An 18,361-nucleotide genomic window follows, 5' to 3' on the forward strand; every position below is an offset into this window, starting at 1 on the left:
GATGTAGAGAGCAGACGCTGCCAAGTACTAATAGTGGCGATCTAAGTGTTATGGTTCAGGCTGAAAACTGCTGACTCGCATTAGATATCTTAAAGTTTTTGCTGCAGCAGAAATAAAACAACAAATGAAAAATGTCCTTAACACAAAAAACCTGGGATACTGATACTATTATAAATACAAACATCAGCCACAAAAAAGTAAGAATTTCCTGCACTTACCTTATCTATATTTTACCTCATTTTACCCTGTTTGAAGTGCACTGCATAATAAACTTAAATAATAGATTTTTCACACAACTAACTTTTTTTTCACTAGTGCTTTCAGATTGACTCATTTTGAAAGCAACTGCACGCCATAAATACCTATTGCATAAAAAAAAAAATAAAACATACTAGAGACTAATACTAATAATTTGTTATGGTTTATTAATATACAGGAAAGTTTGCAGGATGACAAAAAGCTTAACTTACTTTCTGGTTGCACTTAGTGGGTCTCCATTGACTGCTCATGCACAAAATGCGAGCAGTCAGTTTGTGGGCATATGGAAACAAGTACTGTAAATTCTCTTTCTGATTGTGTATTGAGATCCTTTTAACAGCATCACTTCCAAACATACTATCCAATCTCAAAGATTTGATTTTCAAGTAAGCTTGGGACTTGCTACACAACCTTCAACATCAGCACAGATTTTAAAGTGACTTGCAATTCACACAGACTGGTTTAAAATATTTATTTTATTTCAAAACTTTAAACTGACACTGTTCAGCAATCTGAAACTACATGATTATTTTAAAGAGCTAAAGCCAACTGCAGACATAAAACTTGTGAAACTCTCACAAGGGCCTGATTTGAAGGGTAAACAAGCCACAGTTGGCAGCACTAGAAAATATCCAAATTCAGACAGGCTACATCTATTTCCTTCCTAAAATTAAAGAGATGTGATTTAAAACATCAAATAATTTATCAAACTGATAATGGATTTAATATGTTGACTGTTTTTTTTTTGGCTTTAAAACAATACTTTTTTCTCTTTGCTTTATTATTGTTAAGTCTGCTGTAACAAACAATACTACATTATGTGTTATTGAGGGTACAAAAGAGTACAAAATTAATGTCTAGCTGAAGCTGTGTCTCACTTACAAATGCAAACAATTCCCACAGTTAAAAACTTACATGCAAAATTAGTTGTCTGGTTGTCCCTTTGTATTTATTCCTGATGAATACAGAGGAGGATTTGAAATATAATTATTGTTGATTTACTTACAACGTGTTTATACACACGTTTGTGTTGATTCACTAATTTACACTAATTAAGTGATAAACATAAAAACTGAATGTCAGAACTGTAACCATACAGTCATATGTTTACATTACTGTTTTTCATCATAATGTTGTTTTTTATCACTGCTGCTTACCTTATCAAGGTTGCACTTTAAAAAATGAAATAGTCTAGAGAACTGTTCTTAATGAAATTTGTTTACACTTGTGTACACAAAAAGACAAAGTAAATCAGTCTAAGTCTCTACATGTAATAATTTTAAATGAAGCGATGCACAGTTACCACAAATCAAAGGCAAATTTTTGCATTGCATCAATTGTAGAGAGCTTTAAATTAGATCTTGAGTATTTATAAGCAGATATATATTTGATTTAACCTAAAATATAGTAAAATGTGAAAAGTCTGCAGATTGGGCACCTTCCTACTTCAACAGACTATTGAATATTGGAATGTATATATACAGAATGTCTTTTCTGAGTATATACTAAAATGATCAATAATTGTACAAAGTGAGAACAAAACACAGCATCACTCTCGACTTAAAGTGATTCAAGTCAGCAGCATACCTTCCAATGGCAGCGACATATTGCTGTAGAATCAGCATATGCCAACGAACCAGAAGTGGCATATGCTGACATGCCATCTGCTGCTTTTAGTTCTGGCTCTACTTGATGCCAAAGTAATTGAATTATAGTGTTTTAAAAGAATACCTATTTTTAATTATGTGTCTGACTGTTAAGTTAGGCTGAAGTTTCCTGCTGATGGCCATTGTTTTCAAGGCACATAACGAAATGATTAAGTCAAACAAGCATTTTTTTCTCTATGAAGTATAACTATGAATCAAACAGTATGGTTTATTTATTTTTTGAGAGCAGTACAATTGTGTTGAGAGCTCATGTTACCCATTATTGTCATCAGGTGACAAATCAGCTGGAGATTTGTTTGGTTCGCTTCCCTACAACTAAGGCTAAATATTTTATTGTCAGCATTTGTTGCATAACACTAATCCTTTAAGGGCAAAGCAAACATTTTGATTCTGGTTTGTTTCTGCACCAATGCTCAGCATGACATCGACTTGCCTTCAAGGACTATTTGAATTTCTTTGAAACATCCAAGCTTTTGATGTCCATCTTTTTTTTCTGTTAGGTTACTAGCCTGCTCAGAATAAAAACAAAATAATTCATAGTAGACTGAAGAAAATCCAATTCAGGTCTTTCATTCTTTTTTCTCCAAGTTTTTTCTATTCTCATTTCTGATAATGGACCTAATTAATGTATCTCCTTTCTGGTATTATTATTAAGCTTATCATGCAGTTTGTTTTCCATTTAGTTTTATTTTACAAATTGCCAACAAACTCTTCTTCTTCTTTGTCCCTTTATTTTTTTTTTTATCTGGCCTTAAGGATTTCCCTCTGCTCCAACTAGATGATGTGGTGGGTGACCAGTCCAACATTGTTGGCTTCTCTATGTTGAACATTTCCCATCCTTTCTACTTGGAGTTCATCAGGAGCCTAAACTTGTCATGGAAGGAAGGCTGCAACATCAACCCATATCCAGGACCTGCGGTGAGAAAAACTGACAGACACTGTGTTTATTAAAGCTGCTCGATTCCAAACAAAGATACTCAAGAGACCAGAAAATGACAATATGTGGCAGAAAAAGATGAGCGCCAATTAGTTTTAATGTGGATTTCCAGATATTCTAAGCTAATTCTGATTTTCTCTATGAGAACTATGATGTTGATGCATAAAAGAACAACTCTAAGATATTTTTACAGGCTATGTTTTGGTTTATTTAGTAGTTATTCTGTGAAAAGTCAGAGACAATGTCCTATTCAGGCTGATATTATTGATACCTTAATATCATAACAAATATGTTAAACTAGCATATTAACGGTTAGCACATGATTCAATTTCATGCATTTTTTATATTTTTTTGGAGGCCGTGAGTCCTTACCTTAACCTTTAAAATATTTTCATAATTTCTGAATCCAGCTTTGCTGTACTTACCCTGCCTCTATGTGTTGAAATGCCTTGCTCTCTGCCACTGTCTTGCAGCCTACATTAACTACAGAGGTTGCCCAACATGCAATCAAAAATCCAATTTTCTTATAAATTAGCCTCCTACATCCCCGTTTTTTTCCTGATTTCATTTTGAACACATTGCCTTTGTAAACAGCTCAGTATGAGGACTTGTCCCGCAATAACTGCCCCAATTTTTGACATGGTTGAAATGAATAGAGTGGACCTACTGAAAAAAGGGGTTTTTGATCAGTAGGTGACGGCTCAGGGCTGATCAAGCTAATAATGATCTAGAGAGTTAAGAATTGACTTCTTAATATATAAACAAAATTGCTTTTAATGTTATAGCATAATTGCAGGAATTATTGCTCATTTAAAGAGGCAAAAATGCAAAGTAAAAAAGAAATATATATGTAAATCCACATGGAAGCATAATGTCTATGTCTTTCCTCAAATAATCGGAAAAAATCCGTCTATATATGCCTTCAAAGCTTCATCCATCCCCATCGGCGTCCCCAGGCCCCATTTACTGGGGCACGTGCCCCTGTATAAATGAGCTCTGCCCCAGTAAAAATCTCATCAATATTTGCACAAGTGATAAATTTTTTTAATGCATCAATTTAGATAATTCCAATGGGAGGAGACGTATATTTCTACTCAAATGCGCAGCATGTATTAGCGCCCCCACGTCAGTGCATGTCACTGCATGAACTGCAGGTAAACTAACGCGCTGCTCTCAACTGAGTCGGATGGGACACTGTGTGGCCGCAACGCATTTTTAGTTCTGGTAACGTTTCTTACCTGTCAATTTTATTATTTTCCCAGTGAAACCACATGATTTATAGGCTACTAACTGAAAATTACTGCACTGGTTTGTTGATGGATATCAGGAAATTCCTCACACGAAGCAGAGACAGGGAAGCAGTAAAACAAGATGAGAGAGAGGGAGGTAAGGTCCCGTAATGAATTAGTGATTTAAACTAAGCAGTTACATTAGGGACTTTATAAGCAATATGATTGATATTTACATAATTATAATTTTACGTTTTTTAATGTTTGCTGTAGAGAATGAGAATGAAGGTGCTGGAGTAGGAAAGGGAGGAGGAGGCGAGACTGACAGGCAAGAGACAGGTGAGAGACAGGAGAGACAGGACCATGACGGTGATGAGGGAGCAACAACCAGCGTCCACAAACAAGAAGGGGACATTAGTGACTTAGGGGGAAAGCATGCTGGTCCTAAACAAGTGAAGTTGTCCCACCATCCCCAGGACAAATTTGGAGTAAAAAAAACTTTAATTTAATTCAAAATGGTTTGAAAGCTTTTCCTGGTTGAAAAAGAAATCCTTGTCATCAAGGATATGCAGTGTTTTCAACTTGCTTGATAACACCATGTTCCCCACACTAACGCAGGTCATCCAGATCTCCCTCACAATCACAATCATCAGCTGGAGTTGTGAAAGGTCATTCAGTGTATTGAGAAGGCTCCACACTTGGCCGAGGTGCACAATGGGACAAGACAGGCTCCATCATCTTGCTATTTTATCAGTTTAAAAGGAAGAACTTTCTAAGCTGAGTCACAGTCTAGTGATCGACCGCTTTGCAAAAATGAAAAATAGGAGGTACACTTTAATGCTCAAAAATAAAAGAAAAACTTAGTTCAGGATTAGTTAAAATTTCCCCTGAACTAAAACTCTGAAACCTAGGAATTAAGGATTACTTCAGAACGTGTATAAGGACACTTTTATTTTTAAAGTTGTTGATGTCTTATTTTTTATAGCTGCAATGTTGAAAATGTTCATGTTTGTTAAAACAAATATGCTCTTACACTCATTAATATCTCAACTGGCAATTTTGGTAGGAATTTATCAGGGTGGGGCAGTGTGCTCGTCTGTATTTGTGTATGGCAGGAGGGGCATATGCACTAGGGGGCCAGTGCCCCAGTAAAGCTTTGTGCCTAGCAACGCCCCTGTCCATCCCTTTTCTCCAGCTTAATCCTTGTCAGGGTCGGGTGGGTCTGTTGCGATTCCACGGTAGTCTATGGGCTAGAGGCAGGTTGCCTGGACAGCTCGGCAGTCCGTCGCAGGGCAACACAAAGACACAGAACCATGCACACACATGCACTCACATCTAAGGACAATTTATAGAAGCCAATTAATCTAAAAGTCATATTTTTGGACTGTGGGAGGAAGCCGGAGTACCCAGAGCGAAGGGTGGACTCGAGCTGCTGATTCATTCGTTCTGTTTGTCCATTTGACTGTGGATGATAGCCAGAGGTTAGCGAGGACTTACAATTGAGAGCAGAGCAAAAGGCCTTCCAGACTTGGGAGATGAATTGAGGTCCGCGATCTGAAAGGATCTCCTGGGGGATTCCATGTAATCGGAAGACATGTTTGATCAGAAGCTGGGCGGTTTGGAAAGCCGTGGGAAGTTTTCTAAGAGGGATCAGATGACAGGACTTTTAAAATCGGTCAACAATGGTGAAGATTGTAGACATACCTCGGGAGATGGGTAGACCAGTGACGAAGTCGATATCGATATGGGACCAAGGGCGCGAGGGGACTGGAAGAGGATGCAGTAGACCTGAAGGTGGTTGGTGAGAGGCTTTGTTTCTGGCGCAGGTAGCACAAGCCAAGACATACTCCTTGACATCTTTATGTAGAGTAGGCCACCAGAAACGTCTAGAGATTAAAGCCACTGTTCTGCTCACCCCCGGATGAGCAGAGAATTTGGCAGCATGCATCCACTGTATCAGGCGAGATCTAACAGAAGGGGGGACATATGTTCGGTTAGCAGGACCGTTACCTGGGTCAGGTTCGGAAGCCAGGGCTGAGTTTATAAGATCGGTGATCTCCCATGTAACCACTCCAACAGTGCAGGATGAGGGTAGGACAGGTTCAGGCGTCTCGGAATGATCAACGGAGTAAAGACGAGAGAGAGAGTCGGGTTTGACGTTCTTGGATCCGGGTATGTAAGAAATAATTAGGTTGAAGCGAGAGAAAAATAGGGACCACCTTGATTGGCGAGGGTTGGCTTGTTTGGCTGATTGGATGTAAGCTAGATTCTTGTGATCAGTCCAAACAAGAATCGGGTGCTCAGCTCCTTCCAACCAGTGTCTCCATTCCTCCAATGCCAGTTTTATGGCCAAGAGTTCTCGGTCTCCAACGTCGTAGTTTTGCTCTGCGGAGGAAAGTCTACGAGAAAAATAGGCACATGGATGAACCTTTTGATCTGAGTCAAGTCTTTGTGATAATACAGCGCCCGCTCCAGAGTCGGAAGCGTCAACTTCAAGGATGAATTGTTTAGCAGGATCGGGTTGAATTAGCACTGGAGCTCTGGAAAACAAAGTTTTAAGTTTAACAAATGCAGCTTGCGCCTCGGGGGTCCATTGGAAGGTTCTTTTGACTGATGTTAGGGAAGTTAGAGGAAGAGCTGTTTGACTGTAATTTCTGATGATCTCCGGTAAAAATTGGCGAAACCCAGGAATCTCTGTAATTGCTTTCGATTTTCGGGTACTGGCCAATCCAAGACTGCTTTTATCTTATCTTCTGAAGGTTTAATCTGCCCACCCTCGAGCAAAAACCCCAAAAAGGTGACTGAAGACTGATGAAACTCGCATTTTTCGGCTTTGACGAAAAGTTTATTTTCCAGTAGTCTTTGTAACACTAGGCGGACATGTTTCTTGTGATCAGAATGGTTCTTGGAATAAATGAGTATGTCATCAATGTAAACGAACACGAATACATTCAGGAAGTCTCTGAGAACGTCGTTAACCAGGGCTTGGAAACATGCAGGGGCATTAGTTAGACCAAAAGGCATGACCAAATATTCAAACTGGCCCAAGGGAGTTTTAAAGGCTGTTTTCCACTCATCTCCGTCTCGAATCCTGAGAAGGTGATAAGCGTTCCTCAAGTCGAGTTTGGTAAAAACAGTAGCCCCTTGAACGGGTTCAAAAGCTGAAGCGAGTAGTGGGAGAGGGTACTTATTTTTAATGGTTATTTGGTTCAGGCCTCTGTTATCTATACAGGGTCTTAGAGAACCGTCCTTCTTGCCAACGAAAAAGAACCCTGCACCCAACGGAGAAGAAGATGGGCGAATTATTCCGGCAGCTAAAGACTCATTAATGTATTTTTCCATGGTTTCTCGTTCAGGTTTGGAAATATTATAAAGTCTGCTGCTGGGAAGGGGTGCTCCAGGTAATAGCTCAATCGCACAGTCATATGGTCTGTGTGGTGGAAGGGACGTAGCACTGACCTTACTGAAGACAGGAGCCAAATCATGGTACTCGGAAGGGACAGAAGTAAGGTCAGGAGAGTCCATCTCCCCCCCACCTCTAGGGGACCCCACAGCAGGAGCTGCTGAACGGAGGCATGTTTCATGACAAAGAGTAGACCAGGATTCCACATGACGATCAGTCCAGTTAATATGGGGATTATGTTTCTCCAACCATTCAAAACCAAGCACCAGGGGGGAACATGCGGAGGGAAAAACAAAAAATGTTATGGTTTCACAATGATTACCTGAGATAAGTAGCTCGAGAGGCTGGGTTTGATGGGTGACCTGGTGGAGTTTCTTCCCATCGATAGCAGAGACACAAAGAGGCTGGTTTAGAGGAACGGTTTCAATTTGAAGCTGCTGGACAAGATTAGAGTCAATTACATTTCTTTCACAGCCTGAATCGATGAAGGCAGAAAAAGAGAGGTTCTGGTCTGAGAAGAATAAAGTGGCAGGAAGCATCAGACGAGGAGATTTTTCAGAGTTAACATGGCCCGCCAGACTCCTCAAAACCTCTGACGGGCCCCGGCTTTTGATTTAGCTGGGCATGAAGCGATGAAATGACCCCTCTCACCACAGTAGATGCACAGTTTGCTCAGAAAACGTCTTTGTCTTTCCTCAGGAGTCAGCCTTGTATGTCCAACCTGCATGGGTTCAATTTCCGTCTCTCCAGTATGAGAGGCCTGAACAGGCAAAGGGAAAGACTGGGTTTTAGGTCTCGGCTTGGACAAATGTTCTGTGGAAGCAGAAAAAACAGTCACGTTATTAGAAGCAGGGGCAGAGGCAAAGAAACCCTGATTCCTATATTTGGAGCTGTTTCTAGCTCGAACACTGTTATCCAACTTAATTGTAAGGCGGATTAATTCTTCGAGTGTTGCAGGTTCGTCGAGGGTTGCTAGTTCATCCTTGATGCTTTCGTTTAAAGCCATAAAGTAAGCGCCCTTTAAAGCATTTTGATTCCATCCGGAAGCAGCCGCTTTTACCCGGAAGTTAATGGAGAACTCTGCCACTGAAGAACTTCCCTGTTTGAGATTGAAAAGAGCACGACAGTCAATGGTTTGATCAGTTTCTTGGTTGAATACTTGAGAAAATTCAGAGACAAAATTGGAATATTGACAACTGAGGCTTTCGTCAGAGGCAAACCTTGCCTGAGCCCATTCCAGGGCTCTTCCTGTTAATTGGGACAGAATGAAAGTTATTTTTTTGTAATCCGTGGGAAAACTGCTGGGAGAGTTTTGAAAAAGTAGGCGACATTGAAACAAAAAACCCTTGCAGTCCTTCATATTACCAGAAAATTTCTCCGGAAAACTTGGGCGGAACTCAGGTGATGACGTCACTGCCGGTGACCTCGGAGGTGGAACTGGACCCGGAAATGGTTGTGCTGCCGTCGTGGCATTAGTACTGCTCATGTAGTTAGCATAACTCTGAAGCATATGATTGTGAGAATCAACCACACGATATAACTCACGTAGGGTTTGAGTTTGTCCCTGGATTTGAGCATCTTGCTCCTCCAATCGACGGCGGAGATGATCTGCTGGGCCTTGTGTTTGGCCGCAGTGTTCTGTCATGATGGGTTCACTGATGAGACCCAGTAATGCAGAACACCACGGAGACGGAAACAATAGTAAAAGTTTAAACAAAGTTTATTGTTCACAAGCACATGAAATATTGTCAGGAACTGGTTCAGGCCTGGGGACTGGTTCACTGGAGTCTGTGTAGATAACAGAGCTGTTAGCTTTGAGAGCAATTGGGTTTGGGTTTGTGATGTTCAGGTTAATACCTTGTGGGTTCCGGTTTGAGCTCAGAGAGAGGAGCTGTTGGGTCCAGAGAAGGTTTGTTTCAGCAGGGTCCGATAACTGCTTCAGCGTCTTACTTCTGATGAGGGAGCAGACCTTGGCTTTGGGTTTCCAGCTCTTAATCCAGAGCTGCATGGGAAATCCAGAGAGGAGTCTTCGGGTTTGGCTCAGAGGGCAGGCTCGGCAGTCTAAGCTCATCCAGAGCTTACAGAGAAAAACTGGTTTCCTGGAATCAGAGACAAAAAGGATTAGAATCCTAGCAGGACTCAGAGGGCATCAAAAGATTCTCAGAAGGTTCTTTGGCTCAGGTGCTAACCAACTAGATTCAACACTGCGGTGTCGAGGCAAGGTCTGAAGACAGCTTTTATACTGTGGATCCTCTGATGATGGAACGAGCCTCAGGTGCGTCGAAGGCTCGGCTCAGGAGGATCCACGGCGGACTCTGCTGGAGGAAGGTGGTACTTCTCCAGCTCCCAACACAGAGAGAACCCACACAGAAACAAGCAAGTCAACAGTGCTACCCTCTGTTGCTCAAAGCTTCAGTTTAGGCAATATCTTTTATCGTCTTATATATGTGACTTAATGTGAACATTATGTTACAAAAAAGCTGATTTCAAAATAACTAAGCCACAATTTGAATAATAATGAATCATATGCCAATTTATTTACACAAAATGGGTCTTTTGTCCAACTAATCTCTCACACAATGTTTAGAGTTTGCAACAGATTTTGAAGACTGCATGAATGTTAATTAGCAATGCTTATATCATGCTGGCAAGCAGAAGGTGCACCATTTAAAAGTTAGAGACAGATATATGAGGAGTAAACTCGCTGCAGAGTGACACATGTTAGTTTATAAAAACAGCTGTGATTCCAGACTGAATCTGTGGTTAGAACTGCCAATTATTTTTTTTTTATCTCATTCTCTTTTCCCCTTATCTATCTGTCACTTATTTTAAACCATTCTCAGCTGCTATCATTATGCTCTGAATCTATTAACTTGCCAAAACTTCTATCTGCAAACATCTGTCTATTTTATCAGGCTTTCACAGTGCAGCCCTGTCTCTCTTTAATTTATCTGATTCTCTAGGAGTGTCAGTTTGAAAGAAAACCGACCAGACATTGATAAAATCATGCTATCACATTGACTGAATGCAGCTGATACCAGGTATAACTTGCCGTTTATTTCCTCACACAAGAATCTCTGCAGCTTAAATTAGCTTACTAATCATTTGGCTATATTGCTAAAATATTTCCCTTAAAAAATGCCTAATGTGGAAAACTCCAGCCAACTGTTTGAGGTTTAAAACAAAAAAAAAAACAAAAAAAAACAAAAACGATGTATGTATGCTCCACAAGGACTGTTCTACAATCAAAATAATTGAAATTAATGTCATTATTATAACTTACAAAAAGCCAAATGCCATAGAATAGAGATAGAATGAATTTAACTCCATTTTCTTACATCTTATTATCATCCTATTTTGTAAGTCTTTCTTGTCACGGCTAATGCATGGCTTTGCTATATTGTGGGTGATTTTGTACAAGTCAATGTATAGATTTTCTTTTGTTATGATGTGCTGACAAAACATGTTCTGAGCTATTTTCTTTACCCACTTCTCCTTGTTACCACTGCTTAATGTTGCTCTATTGTAAAGCTTTTGTCGAAAGTTTTTCAGTGTTTCTTTCTGGCAGCTTAGCTTTGAATTTTTTCATTCACCTCCAGCCCGCTAACTATTTGCCACAGCTAAATGTGTCTTTGCCCTTCAGTTCTGTTTTGTTGCTGCCTCTTCTTTAATGTTATTGCTGGAAAAGCAGTGAATTTAAATAATAATCAAGTCTATTTGTTCATTTATCTACCTTCTATAGTTTTTGAGGATTACTGTACTGTAGGTAGTAATCTAACTAGACTCATGCTAATTCCAGGTTCTTCAGCGTGTGAAAGTGAGAGCTCTTTTTCTCCCCCCTGTGGAAACTTGTTTATTCTTTTTTCCTATATTTTAGCCATATTGTCAGAGGAACTTAACAGTTGCCTACTCTTGCTAAAATTATGTTCTTTAACTCTCATATTATGACACTAACACAGGTCACAGGAACTTTTAGAAGTTTAGAAATATATGAATCTAATGCCATTACTATGCTTTGCAACATTAAGACAATCCACTTAATGACTGGTAATGATTTTACCTATCATGTATTGCAGTACATTGGTTATAAGAAACCTTCTGATAGGTGATCAGTTAGAACTGAGTGTAATAAATTGTGCTTATCCGCAAATATTGACCGGTTAAGGCTTTTTCATTTTGCTTTTCAAATCTCTGTTTCTTTATATTTTCACTACTGTTTCCTTCTATCATTACATTCCATTGTACATAACCACTAATTCTCTTATTCAACCCTTTTTTGGATCTTTACATATACTGCTCAAAAAATTGAAGACATACTATAAAAACACATCAAATCTCAAAGATAAACTTGTTTAATATATATACTAATATGAAAGGTGGTAGGAACAAAAGGATGCAACATCATTCATTGAAAATGAAAATTATAAACCAACAGAAGCTGAAACACTGATAGAACAAGCTAGTCCAGTCTGTTTAAATGTCATTGTTGTAACTCAAGGGGATAATCTGTAGTTTGTATGGCCTTTACGTATTTGTGGACATGCCAGACAATGTCGGGAAGTTTCTCATTAGACAATATATTGTGTCCTGAGGTGCAACGTAGTGGTGTATTTTTAACTTTCAAGAGTTACCTGAATACTTAATCCATGTGACGACATAGAAACTAAAGACCAATTGCAACATTAAAATGTTTTAAAATAGGTCTTAGAATATTTTCTGAATACATAAAGAAAACCAGGATGTCATTGTTTATTCTGTTCTATTTATTCTAGTTGGGTCTGCTTGACTGCCCTAGCCTCGTCAGCCAACTCACTTATACAGGGTTTAAGTTAAGTTAGTTTGGAAAGGCTCAATACCACCCTATCTAAAATGGACTGGATCAATCACAGCACTGGGAGTTGGACCATTATTCAGCAGCACATTTTTGTTACCATAACAGTCAAGATAACAGCTGCAATGGAGAAATGATTTATTGTGATGCCCCTTTTATGTCCTGTCCTGTTTATAACACAAACATTTCAACAACTGGCTGCTGTATATATTTTTTTTAAGATGTTTTTTTTCCATCACATCCGTAGTTATAGGATTGCTTCTAAACTTTTTTGCTGTCTCTGTTAGTACTGCCTTTTAAAACTGGCTTTACTGCTTCTTTCCACAGAAATAGGCCACAGTGAAACATAAGTCAGTATGGTATGCCAGGCTATTAACCCCCAGTCCGCTTTTGCAGAAGGCCTCTTACACTGAGGTGGTTCTGCTGGAGGTTTGTTCCTGTTAAAAGGGAGTTTTCCTATCCACAATTGTGAGGAATTGAGTGTGAGGGGAGTGGTAGCCTAGTGGTTAGGGCATAGAGTTTGGAATTCAGAGATTCTGAGTTTAAGCCCCACTCCCACAGACTGCCACGCTGGGTCCCTGAACAAAGACCGTTAACTGCACACTGCTCAAGGGTGGCCGCACAATGGCAGTCTTGCCATTGTCTTGCCTAAGGGGAAATGTTGCAGTGTTCACTTAGTTGCTCTGTACTTGTAACAGTGTAATGGCAATTAAAAAAGAAAAGCTGGAATTGCCGTAAAGTCAACAACACAATACAAGTGAATGTCTACTGATGCTACATTTGTATCCAGACGGAGTGAAAGTCTGTGACTCGATGCAATTAGCTTGGCAGTCTTAGAAAACTTTAAACATATCTGTCTATGATTTGATTGAATTGTCTCTGTAAAGAGCTGAATTGAATTAAACAAGGTTGTTGGCAGCAGTCAATGCAGCTTCACCAGACATTTTCACATCTGTCACAAAAGCTCAGAATGAATCTGATCTCATCTCTGTGAAGAACGGGATGCTGATGCCAAACCTGATGATTCTGGTGTTAACTGGCAAATGCTAGTCATCCTTTACACTGTCTGCATTCAGTGTTGCCCTATGCTGCCTGCCTGTTAGAGGATGCTTGGCTAATAGAGCACCCTCATCATCCTTCAGAGAAATACACTCTTTGTATCTTGTGCTAACTTCTATATAAAAGGCTATAGGCTTCAGAGTAGTTCTTCAAAATGTTGTCATGTGACACCATTAATAATGCAATTTCATTAGCCACTTGTTTATTATCAAGTGCATTTAATGATCCTAGTTTTGGCTTAGAGAGCACTGCATTGATAGACACTAATCTATATCTCCTCTATCTATATTTGGGTCATGAGTTGCAGTTATCAGGACCGGCTAAATACTAAATTAAAACCTAAATGAGAAAGAGCTGTCTTTTCTTTGGCTCAGACTTTGAAACTTTTTATCTTGGACTCTTAAGAAATGCAGATGCAGCGGTTTCCTTTAAAGACCAACAAAAATAGAAACTCATTGACTCCTTAAATCTGCCTTAAGACTTGCTTTGTCTTGAGTATTTTTTTTTAGCCATTTCTTTGACGAAGCATCTTGAAATGTGCAACATGAATAAGGTTGCTTATTAATTTACTTAGGGCTGTAGCAGGGAGACACAGCAAAAACCCTCTGAGAATGAAATATATTGGTGGGTCATCCAAATGGACTTGGACTGTCTGTGTAACCTATGTATGGTTCGGCTCTTGCTAACAGTCCTGACCCTGACCTGTGTATGAAAAACTATTAAAAACAGTAAAAAGGAAACAATAAAACCACAAACAAACTCATATAAGAGGGGACAATCTGTCTCTGATTTCCAACTGAAAACCATTAATGTTTCTGGGGCTGATTCATTTCCCCTCCTTTTGTATACCTGTTGTTAAGTCATTGACACCGAAACAGCTTTCACTTTTTAAACAACCCCCTTTACTAATTAAATAAACCAGATTATTATTTAAGACATTACTTCATATTATATTCTTATTCAATTTTATTCATTTTGTTTGTTTTGCTTTTCCTTTACACTGTTTTTCCCCTTGTTAATGAACAACTGCTGCCTGGGTTCGCCTAGGTGCAAATATCTGTATTTGTACAATCCCTTGCTTAGTCAAACCATAGCATCTCTTTAGAAGAAATATGTTTTTTTTTTATCCAGCATCACAGCGGGGGATTATTTGCTACTTTGTCAACTGTATAACAAAAAATGCACACGTACTGTATAGAGACTCTGTTCATGTGCGCAATCAGTGTAGCAACAAAAAGTTGATGTATCTACCACTGTCCACAGGAAGTCCATGCAGACCCTAGGGTACTGGTTCAGATGAGGAAATTTACATAACACAGGCTGTGTGGTTGAATGGATGATTTAGTGGGGAAGGAAGAAAAATAAAACCACTGTTAAGGGACTTTGCAGTTTTGGCTTTCCATAACATCATATATAATCTGCTTTTTGCCATTGGCTCAGACTCTCTAAGTGAAATTCTGAGGTTTCACAAGTCATTCTCAGTTTAACAGATAATCATACTGTACTGCATCATTTCCCATGTTTTAGGACAAAAAAAGTATTGTGATATAAATTTTTCATGATGTAAGGATAAGGCTTAACTCTTATTGATGATATTGGTAAAAAAAAGAGTTTGTGAATATGTTTATTTTTCGTACCTCCGCCAATTTTTTTGCTGTTCCATAGAAAGTACTACAGTCACAGTGCATTTTTCTTGATGCTTCAATCAAGAAAAATAAATAAATAAAATTGTGTCCAATTTATCCATCTTTACTTTGAAGCCTTAGGGACTTAACTTAGAAGGTACTGGTTCTACAGTAAAACAAGTGTAGGTAATGTTAAGAAATGCCTTTTGTCTTATGAAAGACCATTGAAATGGTACGAGTAAACCAGAAACATTTCATTTCATTAAGTATTTTACTCTTAAATGTATCATATTTATTTGTTTCATCAAAGCTTTGCTGATGGCATGATTAGACTATGCAAAACTGACAGTTTTTGTCTTCAGATAAGTATACATTCAACAAATCATACAACAATAATCAACCAGCGTCGTGTTTTTCTTTAATTATTTAACTAACACAACGATTTTAAGTAGGTTTCACTCCTTTGTTTTCAAAATTAATTATCGTTCCTCATCACTCTGCATGAATCTTAAATATTGTTTGATTTCCCTTGAATCCTTAATTCAGAAGTTAGCAATTAAGAAGATAAGAAGAAAGGTCTCTTGTGAAAGTAAATTCATTCACCCTTTTTTAGAGCAAAGGGGGCAGAAGATAAAATCTTTCTTATCCTTTTTTTTTCATGCCTAGCTGTCATCAGCCCTTATGTTTGATGCTGTTCACGTGGTGGTGAGTGCTGTGCGGGAGCTGAACCGCAGTCAGGAGATTGGAGTGAAGCCGCTGAGCTGCACCTCCCCCCTCATCTGGCAACATGGGACCAGCCTCATGAACTACCTTCGCATGGTAAATATACAAACATACACCACCATTCCTATTCCATGGATTATTGTAATCTTACCCCTGACTTTGGTCCTAACAATGTTGAGAATATAAAGAAAATGGTCCTTACACTATAACTAATGTCAGGCCATACATGAACATGCAATTCACATATAAACCTAGAAATCATGCATGACATGATCTTCAAAAATGCTTATAAATAATAGTTTTTGCATGAGCAAAAAAGTCTATGCAATAAGTAGGTAGGTTTTAAATGAGCTAAACATGGATGCACCTGCAATCAGTTACATCTTTGATATGTTGCTTTGTGGGTGGTACATTTTAACATAGAGCTGCATATTTTCAAGCCATGAATTCGCATGGTTTAGTCATTACAATATGATCTGGCTATTCACAAAGGCTCACCCACATGCAATTTGTACCTTCTTTGTAAATAAGTTTTTTTTCCATTCTAACAATTTTGCATAATTTTAATACATTCAAACCTTTTGAAGATCAGGCCCTTAGAGTTCTGTGGTCTGTCCCTAAAGCTCTCCAGCAGTCTTATGTATGGTGTGGCTCTGTTAACCAAGAAGGAAGCTATTTTTGCCAGAATCATGTCTCACACCACCTGCATAGGGTCAAGGGTGCAACAGAGCTTGCTCTCCTGATGAGCTTAACTACACCATAAAAGATGGCTGATGCCAAAATAGAGTCAAAATCTCTGCTTCTTCAGCAGGTAGATTCTGCTCTAACTTTTCCTGAGCATCACTGTTGTGACTTCAGTTAATAGTATTTTAAGTTAACAAACGGGTGATTACAAAGTTTATTATCACAATGACTGTTCCCTTAATATTTGGGCTTGCAACAGAACGGCCATGAGCAAATAGCATCATGAAAAAGAAAAAGCACACCAGTAAGATTTGTGAGAAAGATAGCAAGAGCTGTAAAGCATTGTTAGGTTGTAAAATAATATCCAAAGATTTGATCTTTGCATGTAGTGCTACTTAAACCATTACCTGAAACTAAACAATATTCACATAGGCTGACAGGAAATGCTATAAAAGCATAATTTGTACTGAAAGCCAAGAGGCAAGTTGTCTCTGAAGCAGCTGCGGAGATTGACAGCATTTTTTGCATTAAAAATGTGTCATTAAAGAATGGCAAGAAGAAAGCCACTGTTGAAAGTGGCCATAAAAGTTCAATTTCTAGTTTGACAGAAGTAATGTTACCACAACAAAAGTGGAAGATGATATTATTTTCAGATTGAACCAAAACATAACCCTTTTGTGGCTTAGGTGGATAATACTATGATTTGTGCACATTACCCTGAACATAACATCCACCCACTGAAACATGGTGGAGGAAATGTTAAGATGAAAAGTAGGGGTGCTGACATGAATGGAGTTTGGGAAAAACAAACAAACTCATGAATAGGGCAAAGTTTCTGCTTCCACAAATTTGAAAACACTTAATTTACACCCTGAGCTTTCATTCTTTGGTTAAATCCCAACTTTGTAAACTATTAGTGGGTTAAACAACTGGTATTTTTTTAAAATAGAGATCATTGGTAAGCATTCTATATAATGCATTTTTACAGGAAAAATTAAAATGTGAAACTCACCCTTCATACAGTATGTACAGTAATCAAAAATAACATAAAATCCGAAAAAGCAATGATTTGGATTTGTAGAGAAACCTATTATTCTTTGGGGCATTGTTTTCTGCACAGTTGAAATAACATGCATAGAAGACCCCTTTATAAAAAAAGTCCAAATAATTGTTTTTTTTTTAAACTTAATTATAACCATCATTGTACAATTCTTTAAATAGCTAAGTAGGAGCAACAGTTATCACTTCACTCTAAGACAGCATTGCTTTGTACAGTCTTAAAGATGCAGATGCATAATTTCATTATTTTTAATATGCTTTTTAATATGCTTTAATAAGACTTAAGTACATTTATTTACTCTTTAATGTCTTTTATGGTTGCTGCCTTTTTTCATTACCCTTGCAGTTGTTTTCTTTTCTAGTATAAATTACTACTTTAGGTTCTTATTAAGTTAGTGTAAAGGAAGAAAATATTCTAACATAGTTAACTTTGGAAAAAGATTGGCTTCTGATTCTTCCCTTCCCCAGGTCCACTCGGCGAGCTGCGTTTGGTAATAAAACCAACATTGCGTGTTGACGTCACAGAATTACAGAGTTTAATCCAATATAAGACAATGCATACACTTTAGAAATAAGACAATGCACAAACCTACACCAGAAACTGCAAAACAACAGAGACATACATTCCATTACCTGACATAGGAGGAAAGAAAGCAAAGACGTACAAGACATCTTTGGAGAGTTTGCAAGAGCAAAATCTGATCTTTTTCTTCTATTTAGAAAGCTTTATCCTCTTGTATCTAATCCATTCAAAAAGGGCTGGCCCTCGGTCCTCCAACCAACAGCCATCTCTGACACTGCTAGGGCTTCCCCTTATTTACTGCAAACATCTGGGGTCATTTGCTTCTTTGTTTTAACAAGAAAAGGCGGAAAGCTTGTCCTGGCA

At 38.5% G+C, this 18,361-nt stretch overlaps 1 protein-coding gene across 2 annotated transcripts in view; it reads left to right on the plus strand.

Moving 5' to 3' along the window:
- LOC119793838 (glutamate receptor ionotropic, kainate 5-like) overlaps positions 1-18,361 on the plus strand; it is a 307,049-nt gene that overhangs the window by 214,242 nt on the left and 74,446 nt on the right. For both annotated transcript variants that reach the window (XM_038301110.1, XM_038301109.1), the window contains 2 exons: positions 2,682-2,843; positions 15,676-15,828. In XM_038301110.1, the coding sequence (XP_038157038.1) occupies positions 2,682-2,843; positions 15,676-15,828 (315 nt within the window). The remainder of the gene's footprint in view (positions 1-2,681; positions 2,844-15,675; positions 15,829-18,361) is intronic.

This window comes from Cyprinodon tularosa, unplaced genomic scaffold (assembly GCF_016077235.1).
Source record: "Cyprinodon tularosa strain WSP-4 unplaced genomic scaffold, ASM1607723v1 ctg460, whole genome shotgun sequence".
In the NCBI taxonomy this organism is placed as follows: Eukaryota; Metazoa; Chordata; class Actinopteri; order Cyprinodontiformes; family Cyprinodontidae; genus Cyprinodon; species Cyprinodon tularosa.